The sequence below is a fragment of the Rousettus aegyptiacus genome, unplaced genomic scaffold (genome assembly GCF_014176215.1).
Source record: "Rousettus aegyptiacus isolate mRouAeg1 unplaced genomic scaffold, mRouAeg1.p scaffold_m13_p_8, whole genome shotgun sequence".
NCBI lineage: Eukaryota > Metazoa > Chordata > Mammalia > Chiroptera > Pteropodidae > Rousettus > Rousettus aegyptiacus.
Window position 1 is genome coordinate 14,625,719 of NW_023416311.1, and position 18,847 is coordinate 14,644,565.

The window sequence follows — 18,847 nt, forward strand, 5'->3', positions numbered from 1 at the left end:
CGGCGCCTGCGCACAAGATCGTGGTGCGTACTACGGTTCCCGGCGGGCCCTGCGACGCTCGCGATTGCGTGCTGACGCGCTTAGTTAGTTGTGCTGACGTGCAGCGCGGCCCAGGCGGGGTGCGAGTGGCGCAGTCGGAGCCCGCTGCGGCCGCTGAGGTAGCGAGGAGGCGTCAGTGTCGACTGAGACGAGCGGACCAGCGAGGCGAGGCGGCAGCTTCAGGCTCCGAGAGACTCGGGAACTCGAGCAGCGGCAGCACTTCTTTCCTTCGGAGGCGGCGAGCGGCGGCAGCGGCAGCGGCGGGTGAGAGGGTGAGGGAGCGCGCGAGCTGGGTGGGGGAGGGGTGGCGGCCCCGGCACGAGGCCAAAACGCGCGGAGAACGGCTTAGGCCGCCGCGCGCACGCGCGCTCGCCACCCCCAGCTCGCGCGGACGCCCTCGCTTGCCTGCCTCCCCTCCCCCTCTTGCTGTTCCGGTCGCGCGCGAGTTTTTACGTTCTCCCTTCCCCCATGGCAACGGCGCGCGCCGCCGACTGCACTAGGGCTCGCGCGCGCTCTCGGCGAGGAGAGAGGAGCGCGCGTCTCGGCTTCTCACCCTCCCCCACGCACGCGGCCGAGGAGGCTCTTCTGCAGCTGCCCCTTTCGGCATTCTCTCGACGGGGAGGGGTAGGCGGCGACTGGGGCCTACTCCCGGATCCTTTCCGCCGCACCACTCCGGTGTCCGGCTTCCCCATTAAGCCTGGGGGCCTGTGGTTCGGCTGCGAGCCTCCCAGACTACTGGGCGCCGCGCAGCCCCCTCCCCCATCGCCGAAGGCCGAAAATAGACCTTGGCGGCTCAGTCAGAGCGGAGAAGGCCTTGAACTAGATGCCCCAGAAATTTAGACCGTATGGATTCGTTACTGTTTGCTGTGAAGTATTAGGGAAGAGAAACCCCAAACCTTAAAAAAAAAAAAAATTCAGCCTTAAAAAAAAATAGAAATAAAAAAATTTCAACCTAAGTATGTAAAGGCAGACCATGTGCTCCCTTTTTTTTTTTTTTTTGGGTCTGGTACTTTTTCATCTCCACAGAAGTTATGTTAAAAGCTAGGGAGGAAGCTATTGGAGCCTTTGCTTGAGAAAACGCTGGAATCTGTTTTGGGCATTATTTGGCACGTACCCCTTCTGAGCCTGGGTTTCCTTTCACGTTTATATAAGATATTTTCTGGATCAAAAATTCGAAAAGTGTTTTGTTTTTTTTCAGTCATAAATATGTTGAGCTTAGGTCTCTTCGTGAGCTAATATGTATATTTTTTCATGGTACAAAAGTATTTAATAAACGCTACATCAGTACAGAAAATATATAGCCTATAGCTTGTCCTTTAAAGAGCTAGAATAACCAAGTGAAAAATCAGTACAATCTTAAAAAAAAAAACGAAAACAAAAACGACTAAGGTACACATTGGAAATTGAATTGCTATGTATTTTTTTTCTTTCTACAGATGTAACATCCATGTTTTCTGGTCAGTAATGTTCTATCAGACATTGTACTAAGCCATTGTACTAGATCAAAGTAGATGGATGACCAGTAAATTCATTTTCTGTCTCCTATTCCTGCTCAACTAGACCAGTAAAACACTGCCTTGATAGGAAGACTGACAGGAAGAGGGAATTGCAGAGCCCCTACCCCAACAGAAAGCCTGAGAAAGGGATTTATACAGAAAGGCGTTAAGCAAACCTGCACAAATTGTTAACATGCTTCAGAAAAAGGGTAAATTTTAGTCTACTTCCAGCATAAAAACATATTAGTGCTCAGTGAAGTAGGAGGAGCACCAACATAGCATTTTCGTTGAGCTAATATTTTTAAGTTTTACACAATGTCCACCAACTATGCATTCATTGCCCCAGTGTTGAGCTTTCTGTGCTTACCTGTGTCCATTTTCCTGCAACGCCTTCCCCTTCCCTTTTGGTGCATTTGTTTCTTGGCTATCTTGATATTGAATTTCAAGATTCCTTTCTACTTTGTTTGACTTCGTGATAATTTTCCAGTAGGAAAAATTGTTTTCTTTTGTAGCTTTTATTTTGTCTTTAGCTTGAGTATCCTTTGCACACCCACAGTCTGTGGACCTTTGTTTAAGAATTCCTGTTTCATAAGTTATCTGGTTTTGGTGATTTGTGTGTTGTGTTGTTGGTGTGCTTGCTACCTTGGTTTGGCCTTCCTTTTTAGTGTTTCCAGCACTGCCTTGGATGCTGTGGGACCCGTACACCGCCCCCCCCCCCCTTAATATTTGGCTTATTCCCTAGGTTCTCCAGTTCACTGTGACTTAATACTCTTTGCTTAGCAGCTACTGGTTTAACTTCCCTAGGGAGTGGTTGGATTATTGTGTGAGGTGGTTTGGAAGTGTGGGTGAATGGTTAAACTGAAGAATTAATTGTAGGTCACACACATTCTACAAGGTAAGCAGAAATTAGGTGAGGCAAAGAAGAATCTGGTTTTAGAGACAAAATGAAAGTCATTTGGAAGGTAGAGAAATTTTGTACTACAAAGAAGTTTTTCATTTCTTTGTGCATTTTCATTTGGCATTTCCTAGTTATTTCAGTCTTATCTGTCACTCCATTTACCCCAGTATGGTTATTCTTTTTTTGTTTTCAATTCTTGAATCTGCTACTAGGATTGGGCAGGGACCCAGCCTTAGAATTAGGGTTGGAGTGGGGGTCCAGACTGTTCTATATAGTTGGGTTATCTCCCTTCCATTCAACATCTCGCTATACTTTTTTTTTTTCTCTTTCCCTGGACATTTGTATGATGTTTGTTTATTCTGGGGTTTAAAAAATTTAGACTTTTCTTTTCCCTCTATTTTCTCTAATTCATTTTGTTCCGTGGGTTTTTTTCCTGGATAGTTTATTATACATTTATGCTCTGGAAGTAGCTTGTTGAGGATTAGTTGGAGAAAGAGAGTATATGTAGCATGAGTAAAAGGCACAGTATGTGTAGCCAAGAAATCTAACCAGAAAAACTGGGGCTTGAGAGCTTTTCAGAGTCATGCAGGGGTTGGGACAGTTTGAGAGGATAGAACTTGGTAGTAGGAGGCATGGAGATAACAATGTAAAAGGGATAAGGCAGTGCTGGAAGAGTGAGGTATAAAGAATAGGGGTTTTCATTAAAAGTTTAAGGGAAGGGAGGTAGAGAAGGTATGAGAACAGCTGGAACAGAGGAAACGATGTATTTAGAGCATTGAGATGAAAATGGGTGATTAATAGGTGCTAGGGAGACTTGGGTGAACTGTAAGTTATGTGGGAAATCCTATTGGAAGGAAATTGAAGGAATAAGTAATAAATTGAAGGGTAGGTGATAGGAGAGGAGCTATAAATACTTGGAATCAGGGGAGTGTACCCCCTTATGTGGGAAGTGAAGTATAAAATGATTATGTATCTAAGGTTCATAAGTTTCTCGTGTGCATGTTGGCCTTTAGTCTGATTGTAAGGTTGCACGGGTTACTTTTGGTTTATTTTAGGAACCAGTTGGTCTACTTGTTTGGATATCTAAGGGCTGTTTAGTACATGTGTTCATAAAAGAGTAGTCTGAAATCTTTGGGTCAGTTCTTGGAAGAGTGTTTGGACTTGGACTGCAGGCCCTAGGGTGCCACAGATCTATGGTGTTTGTTGTGCCCAGTTTAGAGGCTTTACAATAAGTTACCAGAGGTTATTAGAGTAGTTAGTGGAGACAACACTTCTGCATATTTGGGCCAAAGAAGGATAAAAGCACAATGGAGAAATTTCGAGAAATAGGATCTTTGCCTAGGTGGAAAAAAAAGATCTAGGTGCACGTAAGAATGACTCTTGCACGTTGAGGGAAAAGGCTGTAAGGCTCTGATTTAGTGGGAAAAAAAGCAGTGAGGGAAGGATGGAGGTTTTGTTAGAAGAAGATTGGGAGAACTTTGCAGCTAAAGTAGAGGTTTTAGTGTGGAGATACATGTTGAAATAGGGATGAAGGAAAGCAGGGATTTGGGTGGTGGTAAGTGGTTAGTTTGGAGCCAGGGGCCTGACCCGTGTCTCCCCGCTCCCCCTCAGGAGCGGTGGTGCCCCCTCCCCCCGGGCACGGGGCCATGTACAACGGGATCGGGCTGCCAACGCCCCGGGGCAGCGGCACCAACGGCTACGTCCAGCGCAACCTGTCCCTGGTGCGGGGCCGCCGGGGTGAGCGGCCTGACTACAAGGGAGAGGAGGAACTGCGGCGCCTGGAGGCTGCCCTGGTGAAGCGTCCTAATCCTGACATCCTGGACCACGAGCGCAAGCGGCGCGTGGAGCTGCGATGCCTCGAGCTGGAGGAGATGATGGAAGAGCAGGGGTGAGGGGAGGGCTGGGGGAGAGCCAAGCACTGGATGAGTGCAGAGCTGGGGGAGTTAGGTGAGGTGTAGGGAGCTTAGGTGAAAGAGGCCTGGAGAGGAGTTGTAGAAGGGGTGGAGGTAAAGGAGCTAGTAAATTGAAAGGAGTTAGGGGACAGTTCAAAGTGGGAGTTGAGGAAATTCTGTCTGGGACATACAAGGGAGCCTGAAAGAGTCTAAATTATTTAGATGGAGCACATGGGAAAAGAGAGGGGCCATTGGGAAACAAAAATGTGCTTTTAGTTAGAGGTAGGAAAGCAGAGACCAGGCAAGAGAAGAGCTAGGTAAGCTGACAGGTGTTGTCATTGGTAGAGAAGTGAAAAGTAAATGGATTTTAGGATTGAGGCCTTGGAAAGTAGCAAAGGCAGGAAAACAGAAACTGAAAGAATATGTGGATAAGAGGGGATTATGGGTTGGGTAAGGAAGTGAAATTTCAGAAGAGGAGTACATCCAGGCAGAAAACCTTTTAGAGCAGTGGTTTTCAAACTCCAGCAGTGGCGCCTCTTTTATGTAATGAACTTTGGAATCCTAGGAAATGAAAGACCTGTTTTTGTTGAAGTTGGGGAGGAGCACCTGGAACTGCCTGATTAACTTTCTTCTTTTGGCCCCTGAGTGTAGCATGTTTAAAATCCACTGTTCTAGAGGGTATAGTAAGTGGAAGGAAGAAAGATGACAGGAAAAGATCAGAAGGATTTAAGAGAAGAGTCCTTTGGGTGACAGTGAGTGAAAAGTTCTACGTGTGTATGGAGAGGGAAAGGACCCTGATGGGAATGAGGGGACTATAAATCTGGGACTAGGGAAAGTGTCTAGTCAAGCGCTAACCCTGAAGGGATTTGTTCTTCAGGTACGAGGAACAGCAAATTCAAGAAAAAGTGGCGACCTTTCGACTCATGTTGCTGGAGAAGGATGTGAACCCTGGGGGCAAGGAGGAGACCCCAGGGCAGAGGCCAATGTGAGTGTTTAACTCTCCCTTGATTTCCTGTGGACCCTGTATTGCAGCCTTTGCTGTCCTCTGTTACCTTGTCTTGTTCTTGTCTTCCTTTTCTCAGTTCTCTTTGGCTGCTGCCTACAGTTGTGTGAAAATGACTGTATCCTTTGCTCTCTGTGTCCTTCAGACTTGTGCTATTTTTTCCTCTAGGGTAACTGAAACTCATCAGTTGGCAGAATTGAATGAGAAGAAGAATGAGCGACTCCGTGCTGCTTTTGGCATCAGTGATTCCTATGTGGATGGCAGCTCTTTTGATCCTCAGCGTCGTACTCGAGAAGCCAAACAACCAGCTCCCGAGCCTCCCAAACCTTACAGGTACATAAGACTGAGAAATCAGTGTCAACTTATCTAATTTTAAGCTTTTTGCTCTTTTTTTTTTTTTTTTTTTTTGGTGGACTGTTTCTTCCCAAATTTTTTAGACTCTGTTCTTCTGAAGTTGAAATGTATGTGAAAATTTGTCTTAGCACTCATCTCTGCTTTTTATCTTTCCCTAGCCTTGTTCGGGAGTCTAGCAGTTCTCGCTCACCAACCCCAAAGCAAAAGAAAAAGAAAAAGAAGAAAGATAGAGGACGGTAAGTTCGTTGGAAAATTACTGTAGTAGTCAGAGGACCAATTCTGTCATGCATGTATTTTCTCTCTTCAGTCTCCCTTTACCTCCCCCACCACTGAAAAAGTAGATTCTTGTCTCCAGGAAGCAGAGAGTTGTCAAGAAAATTAGAGAAGAGGGAGTTATCATTTAGGTTTCAGTTGGGAAAATGTATGTATTGTTTAAGTGGGAATGGTTGATTTCTGCAGTTTATTCAATTAAGAACTAGCCAGCAGCATTTTAGATTTCTGGGATTTTTTTTTTTTTCATTTTGAGATTTATTGATTTGAGGAAGTGCCTGTGTTTTTAAAGAGTGAGTGAGTCCTAGGCTTCAGGCTGGGACATTGGTGCTATTGGAGTTCGGTGCTTTAGGAGCATTTGGCGGGGGTATGGGAGTGTATGGATAGTGGGAGGGCCAGGATAGGAGCTAAGTAGAATGACCTTGTTTCTGAACTCATCTTTAGGAGGTCAGAGAGCAGCTCTCCTCGACGAGAGAGGAAGAAGAGTTCTAAGAAGAAGAAGCACAGGTATGAGGTGGGAGTACGTGGAGTGATTGGAGAGGTTTGTTGAGTCTAGGTGTAGATACTGGTTTACGTTTTATCTTCTTTTCTTCCAACAGGTCAGAATCTGAATCCAAGAAACGGAAGCATAGGTAAGAACTCTTTAGGACATAGGGTATATGGTGGTATATGGAGTGGTGAGCCATTGCTTCATGGCCTCGTTTGCTCTCTGCAGGGGCTTCTATTTTTTAGAGTAAAGTTGAAATCCTTGATGTTTTTGTCAGTTGATTCTATTTCATGTTTGGTTTTATTCATTTTTTCAAAATGATTATTTTTAATCTTATTTTCTAGGTCTCCCACTCCAAAGAGCAAACGTAAATCTAAGGACAAGAAGCGGAAGCGGTGAGTGAATTTCTGTGAATTGGAGGGGAATTTGCTTAGCAAATAGGTAAATGTTATCTGGGGGAAAGGGTAGAATCAGTGATGTACCTGACTGGTTAAGAGTTGAGGGATAGATGAAGGGAATCCAGTACAGCTTTGACAGCATCCTGAACTGTGATGGTGGTCTTTCTTCAGGTCTCGAAGTACAACACCAGCTCCCAAGAGCCGCCGGGCCCACCGTTCAACTTCTGCTGATTCTGCTTCCTCTTCTGATACTTCCCGCAGTCGGTAAGGGGTGGTCCAGGAGGAAGGGCGGGAGAGGGACTTGTGGGCTAATCAATTTAATATTTATTGAGCGCCCACGGTGTGCTAGGCGCTGCACAGACCATTCGGAAGACACGGTCCCTGCCCTCTAGGAGCTGACAGGCTAAAGCAACAGGATGGACAGACATATACATTTCCCCTTCTCTTTTCTTTTTTGTTTTGTTTATTTTATTTTGTGTTTTGTTCTGATGTATATGGACTGCCAGAATAGGGGGGGTGGTGGTTTGTTCGTGGTGTCTGGGGGAGGAAGGAATCCTTACCCTGGCTTCCTTAATCGGGGAAGGCTTCCTGAAGGAGGTGGGCTCAGAGGTGAGTTGTGAATGAAGTGGGTAGGGCATGGCTGGGTGGAGGGTTTGGGGAGGTTTGGGGGAGGTAAAGGGTAGAGGGAGAACATTTTTGGGGATTATATTGGGAAGAGAAGGACCAAAGTGAATTGGACTTGAATTTTAGTGAGTGATTTGAGTCTGCAAATAAGAGAATGCTTTTTGGAAGAAGGGTGTGTATAGTATGAAAGGTGGATGGGAGCTGGGGAGGGGGTTTTCTGTTCTCCCCTGAACTGATTTCCTTTCTCTCCCCCATCCTCAATTACTTCTCTCAGGTCTCGAAGTGCTGCAACAAAAACCCATGTAACTACCTTGACTGGGCAGAGTTCTTCCCCTGCTTCAGGGCTTAGAGGGGATGGAGATGCACCTTCCAGGGAAGCAGGTACCACCAACACAGGGCAGCCTAGCAGTCCAGAGCCCTCTACAAAGCAACCTAGTAGCCCTTATGAAGACAAAGACAAAGACAAGGAGGTATGTTCTTGAGTCGATGGATGTTTACTGAGTTGCAAAGTTACGGGCTTAGGGTAGGTGTTTGAAATGAAGGAAAGAAGTAGCTTATTAAGAAAAATGAATTTAGGGGTTTTTTTCCCTAATATATTGCTCTTGGTTATTTATTAAATTTTTTTCTGTATCCGCAAATCTTGTAGAATTGTATTTTTCAGATTTCACTAGGTATAGGCTTTACAGCATTATCCTGTTTACGTACATATACAGATAAAACTCAAATGAAAGGATTTTTTTTATACTTGTTTTTATTTTGATGTCTCTAGTTTTTTAATTTCATTAAACATGGCTTGTGGCTAAAATGCCCACTGAGTAGCTCCTGCACTCTGAAAACACTACCCTGGAGTGGTCTTTTCAGCACCTCTTCTTTTGTACTTGGTATTCTAATTCAAGGCTCAGTGTTTTCTTGCTTTAGTTATTACAGTGTATTCTAATTGTTTTTTGCTAAATTCTTAACTCTCATCCATTTTTAATGTATTCCATATCTTCCTATGATACATCCTAGTCTTTTTTTATTCATACAAATCATGTTCTCAAACCTTTTGCTTTGTTTTTTACTTTAGTAGAGTTATTTTTTAAGGATAAAGTTGGATGCCACCCACTTGGAACTGTTTTATTTTTCCATTTAAAAATACCGTTTTTCCTGTTTTCACAGCATGTTGTAATGGTTATTGTAAAATGTAGTGTTATTATTTACATTTTTTTCTCTAGATTATAAGGTTGGTGAGGTTGTAGACTCTCCATATCTTCATGTTTTCCTTGTATTTTTTATGTTACATGATCTTTTGGAATGAATGTGATTGCTTGTCATGAGGAAAAGGGCCAGTTAGTATAATGTGTTATGTAGAGGAAAAGTTTGATTTGAGAGGGTGTTAGGATCTTATGGGTGATGGGAAGTTTTGGTGCTTACATATCCCTATCCCTACTTTCTTTTCCACTCTTAGAAATCTGCAATTCGACCTAGCCCTTCTCCGGAAAGGAGCAGCACAGGCCCAGAACCACCTGCTCCCACTCCGCTCCTTGCCGAGCAACATGACAGCTCCCCACAGCCCCTTGCAACAACCCCCTTAAGTCAGGAGCCAGCAAACCCCCCATCTGAGGTTCCCCCAAGTCGGGGTCATTTATCACCTAAGTCTCCTGAGAAACTTCCCCAGTCGTCATCTTCAGAGAGCTGCCCACCATCCCCTCAACCTACCAAAGTTTCTCGACATGGCAGCTCTTCCCCTGAAAGTCCTAAACCCACACCAGCTCCTGGGTCCCGCCGAGAGATTTCTTCTTCTCCCGCATCTAAGAGTCGCTCACATGGCCGAGCAAAGCGGGATAAGTCACATTCTCATAGTCCTCGTAGGGCGGGGAGGTCCCGTAGCCCTACCACTACTAAGAGGGGGCGATCGCGGTCTCGAAGCCCTACTAAGAGAGGTCATTCTCGTTCCCGGTCCCCTCAGTGGCGTAGGTCCCGGTCTGCACAGCGTTGGGGACGATCTAGAAGCCCCCAGAGACGTCGCTCTAGATCTCCTCAGCGACCAGGCTGGTCCAGGAGCAGAAATACCCAGAGAAGAGGCAGGTCTAGATCAGCAAGGCGAGGCAGGTCACACTCTAGATCCCCAGCTACTAGAGGCAGATCCCGTTCTAGAACACCAGCCCGGCGGGGCAGGTCGCGCTCTAGAACGCCCGCCAGGCGGAGGTCGCGATCCAGAACACCTACCAGGCGTAGGTCTCGGTCTAGAACACCAACCCGGCGGGGCAGGTCTCGGTCTAGAACACCTGCTAGGCGCAGATCTAGGACCCGTTCACCAGTACGACGGAGGTCTCGCAGTAGATCAGCAGCCAGGAGAAGTGGCAGGTCGCGCTCTAGAACCCCAGCGAGGCGAGGCAGGTCACGCTCTAGAACCCCAGCCAGGCGAGGGAGATCTCGGTCTAGGACGCCAGCCAGGCGAGGGAGATCTCGGTCTAGGACGCCAGCCAGGCGAGGGAGATCTCGGTCTAGGACACCAGCAAGACGAGGACGGTCCCGTAGTAGAAGTCTAGTTAGACGGGGAAGGTCTCATTCTAGAACACCACAAAGAAGAGGCAGGTCTGCCTCATCATCAGAGAGGAAGAACAAATCCAGAACATCTCAAAGAAGGAGCAGGTCTAACTCAAGTCCAGAAATGAAAAAATCTCGTGTCTCGTCAAGGCGGAGCAGGTCTCTCTCTTCCCCACGGTCCAAAGCAAAATCTCGTTTGTCTTTGAGGAGAAGCCTTTCTGGGTCTTCTCCATGCTCTAAACAAAAGTCTCAGACACCACCAAGGCATAGTCGCTCTGGATCATCTCAACCTAAAGATAAACCTAGAACATCACCAAGGCGAAGTCGCTCTGGTTCTTCTCCACCTCCTAATCAGAAATCTAAAACACCATTGAGACAAAGTCGTTCCAGTGCATCTCCTCAATCTAAAGTGAACTCTGGAACACCACCAAGGCAAGGGTCTGTATCAAGTCCCCAGGCAGATGAACAGTCTGTAACACCACAAAGACAAAGTTGTTCCGAAACCTCGCCTGACCCTGAGGTGAATATTAGGACCCCTTCGAGACATATCTGCTCTGGATCCTCTCCTCCCAGAGTGAAATCTAGCACACCTCCAAAACTGAGCCGATCTGGGTCGTCATCTCCACAACCCAAAGTGAAGACAATAACATCACCAATTCAGAGCCATTCTGGCTCTTCTCCAAGTCCTAGTAGGGTGACATCTAAAACACCGCCAAGGCAAAGCAGATCAGAGTCTCCTTCCTCCAAGGTGGAATCTGCATTGTTGCAAAGACACAGCCATTCTAGGTCCCCCTCACCAGATACCAAAGTGAAACCTGAAACACCACCAAGACAAAGTTACTCAGGGTCTGCTTCACCATGCCCTAAAGTAAAGCCTCAGACTCCACCAGGGCACAATTTTTCTGGATCAAAGTCACCATGTTCCCAAGAGAAGTCTAAAGACTCACCAGCACAAAGTTGCTCTGGATCCTTTTCCCTTTCTCCAGGAATAGACTCTAGCGCGTTACTAGGAGATAGCTATTTTGGCTCCTCCTCTCTGCAACAGGAAGGACAATCTCAAACTTCAGCAGACCCTAGATCTGATATTTCAAGTCCAAAAATGAGACAGAGTTACTATGAATCACCATCTCTGCAGAGCAAATCTCAAGCATCTCCTAAGGGTAGCCGATCCAGGTCCTCATCTCCAATCACTGAGCTGGCACACAAATCTCCAGCAACACAAGACAGAAACATATTGGCAGTAAGTCCTAGGGCGAAATCTGGAATGTCTCCTGAGCAAAACAGATTGCAGTCTGATGCTTCCCCATATCCTGCAATGGACTGTAAATCTCTTTTGGGCCAGAGTAAATTGGAGCCTTCTCCTGTGTCAGAAGAGAAAACAGGCTTATTTTTTCAGGAAGATGTTACTGCATCATCTCCTAGACTGAGAGACAAATTAAGTGCTCTTCCAGTGCAGGATAGGCCTGAGTCATCACCAGGACTCAAAGATACACCTAGATCCCCATTAAAGGAAAGATGTCTTAGGTCATCTCCAGATGCAAAAGACCAAAGTAGTGCATTAGGTAAACCAAGCCAAGATGAGGTATTAATGGAGGTGGTAGAGAAATCTGAAGAATTTTCAAACCAGATCCCATCCCATGTGTCTCCAGAACTTAAAGAAATGGCTGGAAGTAATTTTGAATCATCTCCTGAAATAGAAGAAAGGTCTGCCGTGTCTTTGGCTCTTGACCAGAGCCAGTCACAGGCTTCTTTAGAAGTTCCTACAGCGGTTTCAGCTTGGAGTGGGCCACATTTTTCTCCAGAACATAAAGAACTGTCTAACTCCCCACCCAGGGAGAATAGCTATGAATCACCTTTAGAATTTAGAAACTCAGGCCCCGTTGCAGAAATGAGTACTGGATTTTCTCCTGAGGTTAAAGATGTGAATATACCTTTTCTTAATCAGCTGGAGACAGACAGATCTCTGGACATGAAAGAACAATTAATAAAGTCCTCCAGACGTAGCAGTTCTGAGTTATCCCCAGATGCAGTGGAAAAAGCAGGAATGTCCTCAAATCAGAGTGTCTCTTCACCAGTACTTGATGCTATACCTAGAACACCCTCAAGGGAAAGTAATTCTGCATCTTCTCCTGAACTGAAAGATAGTTTTCCTAGAACTCCCTCAAGGAGAAGCCGGTCTGGGTCTTCCCCAGGACTTAGAGAGGGGTCTGGGACTCCGTCAAGGCACAGCTTATCTGGGTCTTCTCCTGGAATGAAAGATATACCCAGAACACCATCCAGGGGGAGAAGCGAATGTGATTCTTCCCCAGAGCCAAAAGCTTTGCCTCAGACTCCTAGGCCAAGGAGTCGTTCTCCATCATCCCCAGAGCTCAACAATAAGTGTCTTACCCCCCAGAGAGAGAGAAGTGCATCAGAATCGTCAGTGGAACAGAAGACTGTGGCTAGGACTCCTCTTGGGCAGAGAAGTCGATCTGGATCTTCTCAAGAACTTGATGGGAAACCCAGTGCATCCCCTCAGGAGAGAAGTGAATCAGACTCTTCTCCAGATTCTAAAGCTAAGACACGAATGCCACTTAGACAAAGGAGCCGCTCTAGATCATCTCCAGAGGTTGACAGCAAATCCCGACCTCGGCGTAGTAGGTCTGGCTCATCTCCTGAAGTTAAAGATAAACCGAGAGCATTACCCAGGGCACAGAGTGGTTCTGATTCCTCTCCTGAACCCAAGGCTCCTGCTCCTCGGGCCCTTCCTAGACGAAGCAGATCAGGTTCATCAAGCAAAGGCAGAGGCCCTTCTCCTGATGGAAGCAGTAGTTCTGAGTCCTCTCCAGAACACCCACCTAAATCCAGAATGGCTAGAAGAAGTTCTAGGTCATCACCGGAGCCCAAAACCAAGTCTCGTACTCCACCTCGCCGTCGCAGCTCTCGATCATCTCCTGAACTGACTAGGAAGGCCAGACTTTCCCGTAGAAGCCGCTCTGCATCATCTTCACCAGAGACCCGCTCTAGAACGCCTCCAAGACGGCGAAGAAGTCCCTCAGTGTCTTCCCCAGAGCCAGCTGAAAAGTCAAGGTCCTCACGCCGGCGACGTTCAGCTTCATCCCCACGCACTAAAACAACTTCAAGGAGAGGCCGTTCTCCTTCACCAAAGCCTCGTGGGCTCCAGAGGTCCCGTTCCCGCTCAAGGAGGGAGAAAACCAGAACAACCCGACGTCGAGATAGGTCTGGATCTTCTCAGTCAACCTCTCGGAGAAGACAGCGGAGCCGGTCAAGGTCTCGAGTTACTCGTAGGCGAAGGGGAGGCTCTGGTTACCACTCAAGATCTCCGGCCAGGCAGGAGAGTTCCCGTACCTCCTCTCGACGTCGAAGAGGCCGCTCTCGGACACCCCCAACCAGTCGGAAGCGTTCCCGCTCACGCACATCACCAGCCCCATGGAAACGTTCCAGGTCTCGGGCTTCTCCAGCCACTCACCGACGATCGAGGTCCAGAACACCTCTGGTCAGCCGACGCAGGTCCAGGTCTCGAACTTCACCAGTTAGTCGGAGACGGTCAAGGTCCAGGACGTCAGTGATTCGACGAAGATCTCGTTCAAGAGCTTCTCCAGTCAGTCGAAGGAGATCCAGGTCCAGAACACCACCAGTAACCCGCCGTCGTTCAAGGTCAAGAACACCAACTCGCCGCCGCTCCCGTTCTAGAACTCCACCAGTGACACGCAGAAGGTCCAGATCTAGGACTCCACCAGTTACAAGGAGGCGATCTCGAAGCAGAACCTCACCTATCACTCGCAGAAGGTCAAGATCCAGAACATCCCCAGTCACCCGCAGGAGATCTCGATCTCGTACATCTCCAGCAAATCGAAGAAGGTCTCGCTCTCGAACTTCGCCAGTGACACGCCGTCGATCTAGATCCCGAACACCTCCAGCTATTCGGCGCCGCTCTAGATCTCGAACCCCACTGTTGCCACGCAAACGTTCTCGCAGTCGCTCACCACTTGCTATCCGCCGCCGGTCTAGATCTCGTACTCCACGAATGACTCGGGGCAAACGGTCCTTAACAAGATCTCCTCCAGCTATCCGTAGGCGTTCTGTATCTGGAAGTAGTTCTGATCGTTCGCGTTCTGCTACTCCTCCAGCAACAAGGAATCATTCTGGTTCTCGGACACCTCCAGTGGCACTCAATAGCTCCAGAATGAGCTGCTTTAGTCGTCCTAGTATGTCGCCAACTCCACTTGACCGCTGTAGATCACCTGGAATGCTTGAACCCCTTGGCAGCTCTAGAACACCCATGTCTGTTCTGCAGCAAGCTGGTGGCTCCATGATGGATGGTCCGGGTCCCCGAATTCCTGATCATCCTAGAACATCTGTACCAGAAAATCATGCTCAGTCTAGAATTGCACTTGCCCTGACAGCCATCAGTCTTGGCACTGCTCGGCCTCCTCCTTCCATGTCTGCTGCTGGCCTTGCTGCGAGAATGTCCCAAGTTCCAGCTCCAGTGCCTCTCATGAGTCTCAGAACAGCTCCAGCTGCCAGCCTTGCCAGCAGGATTCCTGCAGCCTCTGCAGCAGCCATGAACCTGGCCAGTGCCAGGACACCTGCCATTCCAACAGCAGTGAATCTGGCTGACTCGAGAACACCAGCTGCAGCAGCAATGAACTTGGCCAGCCCCAGAACAGCAGTGGCACCTTCTGCCGTGAACCTTGCTGACCCTCGCACCCCTACAGCCCCAGCTGTGAACCTGACAGGAACCAGAACCCCAGCGGCTTTGGCAGCTTTGAGTCTCTCAGGCTCTGGCACACCCCCAAATACTGCAAACTATCCCTCTAGCTCTAGAACACCCCAGGCTCCAGCTCCTGCAAACCTGGTGGGCCCTAGATCTGCGCATGCCACAGCTCCTGTGAATATTGCAAGCTCAAGAACCCCTCCAGCCTTGGCTCCTGCCAGCCTCACCAGTGCTAGAATGGCTCCAGCCTTGTCTGGTGCAAACCTCACCAGCCCCAGGGTACCCCTCTCTGCCTATGAGCGTGTTAGTGGCAGAACTTCACCACCACTCCTTGACAGAGCTAGGTCTAGAACTCCACCAGGAGGCCCGGGCTCCAGAACCCCACCAGCTGCCCCAAGCCAGTCTAGAATGACCTCTGAGCGGGCTCCCTCTCCTGCCTCTAGAATGATCCAGGCTCCCTCACAGTCTGTTCTCCCTCCAGTTCAGGATCGGCCTAGGTCCCCTGTGCCATCTGCTTTTTCTGACCAGTCCCGATCTTTGCTTGGCCAGACCACCCCTGTAGCAGGGTCTCAGTCCCTTTCCAGTGGGACATTGGCAAAGACTACATCTGCTGGTGACCACAACATGTCCTCCGGCCCTGTCCCTGGGGTGTCCCACCCCGAGGGTGGGGAACAACCTGCCTCTACGGGGGCCCAGCAGCCTTCCGCATTGGCCACCTTGCAGATGGCAAAGGAGCGGCGGAGTTCTTCCTCCTCCTCATCTTCTAGCTCCTCCTCTTCATCGTCGTCGTCCTCATCGTCGTCGTCATCTTCCTCTGGCTCCAGTTCTAGTGACTCGGAGGGTTCTAGCCTTCCCATTCAACCCGAGGTAGCACTGAAGAGGTGAGGAGACCTGACTTACGGAACTTTTCCAGAGGGAATGTTTGGGGAATGGGTGGGGGTGGGGAAGGGAAAGCCCTGTCCAGAGGTTCTTGGCTTATTGAGGAGATATGGGGGACTTGACCATTAAGCTGGGGGTAGAAAAGAATGCTGGGATGGGGGTGCTGTTGGTGGGGAGGATTGGGACAGAAAAGTCTCCAAAGGTTAATTCTCTAGAGGATAATGATAAGTTTTCCGTCTCTACAGAGGACAGAACTAGAGGAAATGGACTTAATTTTACAGCAGGAGGGATGGCAGTTAGACCTCAAGAGGAACTCCCTGGGCTGGAAGGATCTTCAGAGGTCATCCCATCCCTCTCCCTGCCTCCAGGCAGGATGGCCCCTCCCCCAGCCAGCCTGCACACACAGGGGCTTCCCCAGGCTGGCTCTCCAAGGAAGGAGACCACCCAGCTTCGCTTCTACACCTGAGCCCAGGGGCCGTATTCCTCCTTCAGGGACATTCTTGAGGTTTAACCTTGATCCCTTGTGCTAAGGGCCCCGCCTGTTGCTTGTGTTAGCAGAGGTTGGGTCAGCTCTGGCCACTACTCTCCAGAGAATGCGATCACCCAGCTCTCTGGGCTCAGCTGGGAGAGCTCCCAGGGCCTTTCTCAGGCACCCCTCCCCCACTGCCCTTCCTCCAGGCCAAGGAAGGTAGGGTTGGGGCTGGGGCAGCTTGTCTCTTAGTGACACTCTACTCCTCCCACAGGGTCCCTAGCCCCGCCCCAGCCCCAAAAGAGGTTGTTCGAGAGGGCCGTCCTCAGGAGCCAACCCCAGCCAAGCGGAAGAGGCGCTCTAGCAGCTCTAGTTCCAGCTCCTCCTCTTCCTCCTCCTCTTCCTCTTCTTCCTCTTCCTCTTCTTCCTCCTCCTCCTCCTCTTCCTCTTCTTCCTCCTCTTCCTCTTCCTCCACTTCTTCCTCCCCCTCCCCTGCTAAGCCTGATCCTCAGGCCTTGCCCAAACCTGCAAGCCCCAAGAAGCCACCCCCTGGTGAGCGGAGGTGAGTGCTGCCTTGCTTGAGATGGAAGGGGTGGGGGTGTGGCCCTGGGGTGTGAGATCCCTTGCTGGATGTCTCCCAAGGTCTGTGGTGTCTGGTTGTATGGGAGGACTCAGGCTCTTCTCTCCCTACCTACTCTGTTGGGCCCTGTTTTGACGAAAGGGCTGCACCATCCAAGTGGGTGCCCCAGCCAAAATTGGGGATTCCTAGGTTCCTTGTTCTTCCTGCCCCTGATGTGCAGCCTGGTCCCTGGTCCTAGGTCCCAGAGAATCTAGCTTTTAAGCCTCCCCGTTGCTACTGCCAGGGCTCTGGTCTGGCCACCATCATATTCTCCCGACTCTGTCCACAGCCTCTTCCCTGTCTCCCTGCCTCCACGCCATTCTCTTCCACACGTAGCCAGAGGGATCTTTCTAAAACGCACATCTGGTTACTTCCCTCCACTCCACAAATCCTTCCGGGACGCCCTGTGGCCTGCAGGATAAAGCCCCACCTCTGCGGGAATGGCGTGTGAGGCTCTCCACCAACTGGCCTTGCCTGCCCTGTGTTCTCCTCTCCTGCCCGCCCCCACACATGCCCTCTGCTCCAGCCACACTCAGCGCCTTGCAGTCTAAGGAGAACCCCATGCCTTTGGACATGCTGTTCCTTCTGCCTGGAATTCCCTTGTCCGCCTGGTGAACTCCTCGTTCTGCAAGACTCCGCTCAAACAGCACCTTCGAGAAGACTACCCTGCCCCTTCCCTTCCCTGTGTCTCCCTTCCCTGGGTCCCCAGACCCACTTACATCGGTCCCCTTGGGGCTGCTTCCCACACATGGGGCTGAGCAAGCCTCCCTTGGCCTTCATCACCAGACTGAGCCCCTCCAAGGGCAGGGACTGTCTCTATCTTTGTACCCCACTGCCCACCCCCATGCCCTGCCCACTGGGGCACTCGGATGGTGTGCGGGCGGATGGGTGAGTGAGCAGACAAAGGTGGGTCTGAGGCTGGCCCCGTGTGGTATGAGGTTTGGTGGTTGAGACCTGGGGTGGGTGGTCCTGAGTGCTGGCTGGTGGGTTTGGAAGAGTATGGCACTATGGGGACCTGCTCTGCTCCCCAGGTCCCGTAGCCCCCGGAAACCTATAGACTCCCTCCGGGACTCACGGTCCCTCAGCTATTCGCCTGCTGAGCGCCGCCGCCCCTCGCCCCAGCCCTCACCACGGGACCAGCAGAGGTAGGGCTATGGGTGTGTTTTTGCCTCCTGCAAATAGCGAGCCAGGTTTGGCCATCAGCAACTTAGGCAGTTTTGTGGTTCAAAGATGCCAGTGGTTGGGGGAGTGTGTGGTCTGATGTCTGTCCTGTGTTGCAGCAGCAGCAGTGAGCGGGGTTCCCGGAGAGGCCAGCGTGGAGACAGCCGTTCCCCAGGCCACAAGCGCAGGAGGGATACACCTAGCCCCCGCTCCACACGGCACCGTTCCTCCAGGTGTGTTGTCATACTCCAAGACCTGGCTCCTTTCTGAGAGCTCTGGCTGGGACTCTGCATTGATGGCAGTCTTTTCTGTTGCAGGTCTCCATGAATGTTTTTTGGGGACTCCCACCATACCCCAAGTTTTGGAGCCACAGGGAGTACCCCCTTCTCCCCAACAGCTGCAGAAGGGGTGCTTGTCCACTCCCCCTTTGAACCCTGGCAGCATTTTGGGGGGAGGGCTCCCTCCTTTCCCACCTACCCTTTTTTCTTTGTTCCTGTGAAATGTTAATCTCTGTGAGTTTTTCCTGGTTCACATGTTTTGGGGGGTTGGGGTGGGTGGGAATGAGAATGGGAGTTGCTGGAGGGGAGGATATAGTTCAGGACTCCCCAGTCTTGAGTCAGAAAGGGCACTTTCCCCCATTTAAGTTCTGGGGGAAATGGTTTGGGACTTGGGAAGTTGTGTGAGGTGTTCCTAGAAAAAAGGGGCAGGAGTTGAAATTAGTTGGCCCTTACTGCCCCCCAGTGTGACCCTCCCCTCCCAACTTTTCTTCACGTTTCTTAAAGGCATTTTGGTTTTTTAAAATCTGTACAGCAAGAGCAACTTTTTCTGTCAAATAAAAATGAGAAATGCAAGAGTTGAGTCTCATTTCTATTATCTGTAGTTTATTAGGGGTGGAGGACAGGGAGAAGAGCTGCTCTTTTACTGACTGCAGTCCCAGGTGTAGGTCCCCTACAGAACCCCCTGCCCCTGCAAGAGCCAACACCCTGGCTCTGGCTTACACTTTTGTTCCAGG

General features: G+C 49.6%; 1 protein-coding gene across 13 annotated transcripts; it reads left to right on the top strand.

Annotated features, from left to right (window-relative positions):
- Positions 1–36: 36 nt before the first annotated feature.
- On the top strand, positions 37–18,688 carry SRRM2 (serine/arginine repetitive matrix 2). 13 transcript variants are annotated; one of them, XM_036226338.1, is made up of 15 exons: positions 37–303; positions 4,045–4,321; positions 5,203–5,310; positions 5,497–5,661; positions 5,841–5,918; positions 6,397–6,459; positions 6,552–6,584; positions 6,784–6,834; positions 7,009–7,101; positions 7,736–7,931; positions 8,909–15,588; positions 16,330–16,617; positions 17,201–17,819; positions 17,955–18,068; positions 18,153–18,688. In XM_036226338.1, the coding sequence occupies exons 2-13, from the start codon at positions 4,080–4,082 to the stop codon at positions 17,223–17,225; spliced, it is 8,022 nt and encodes a 2,673-aa protein (XP_036082231.1). In that variant the 5' UTR covers positions 37–303; positions 4,045–4,079; the 3' UTR covers positions 17,226–17,819; positions 17,955–18,068; positions 18,153–18,688. The 13 variants fall into 13 exon arrangements, with proteins under 13 accessions (XP_036082231.1, XP_015977727.2, XP_036082226.1 ...); XM_016122241.2 differs by having other exon boundaries at positions 17,706–17,819; XM_036226333.1 differs by having other exon boundaries at positions 17,706–17,819; positions 17,958–18,068.
- The last annotated feature ends 159 nt before the right edge of the window (positions 18,689–18,847 follow it).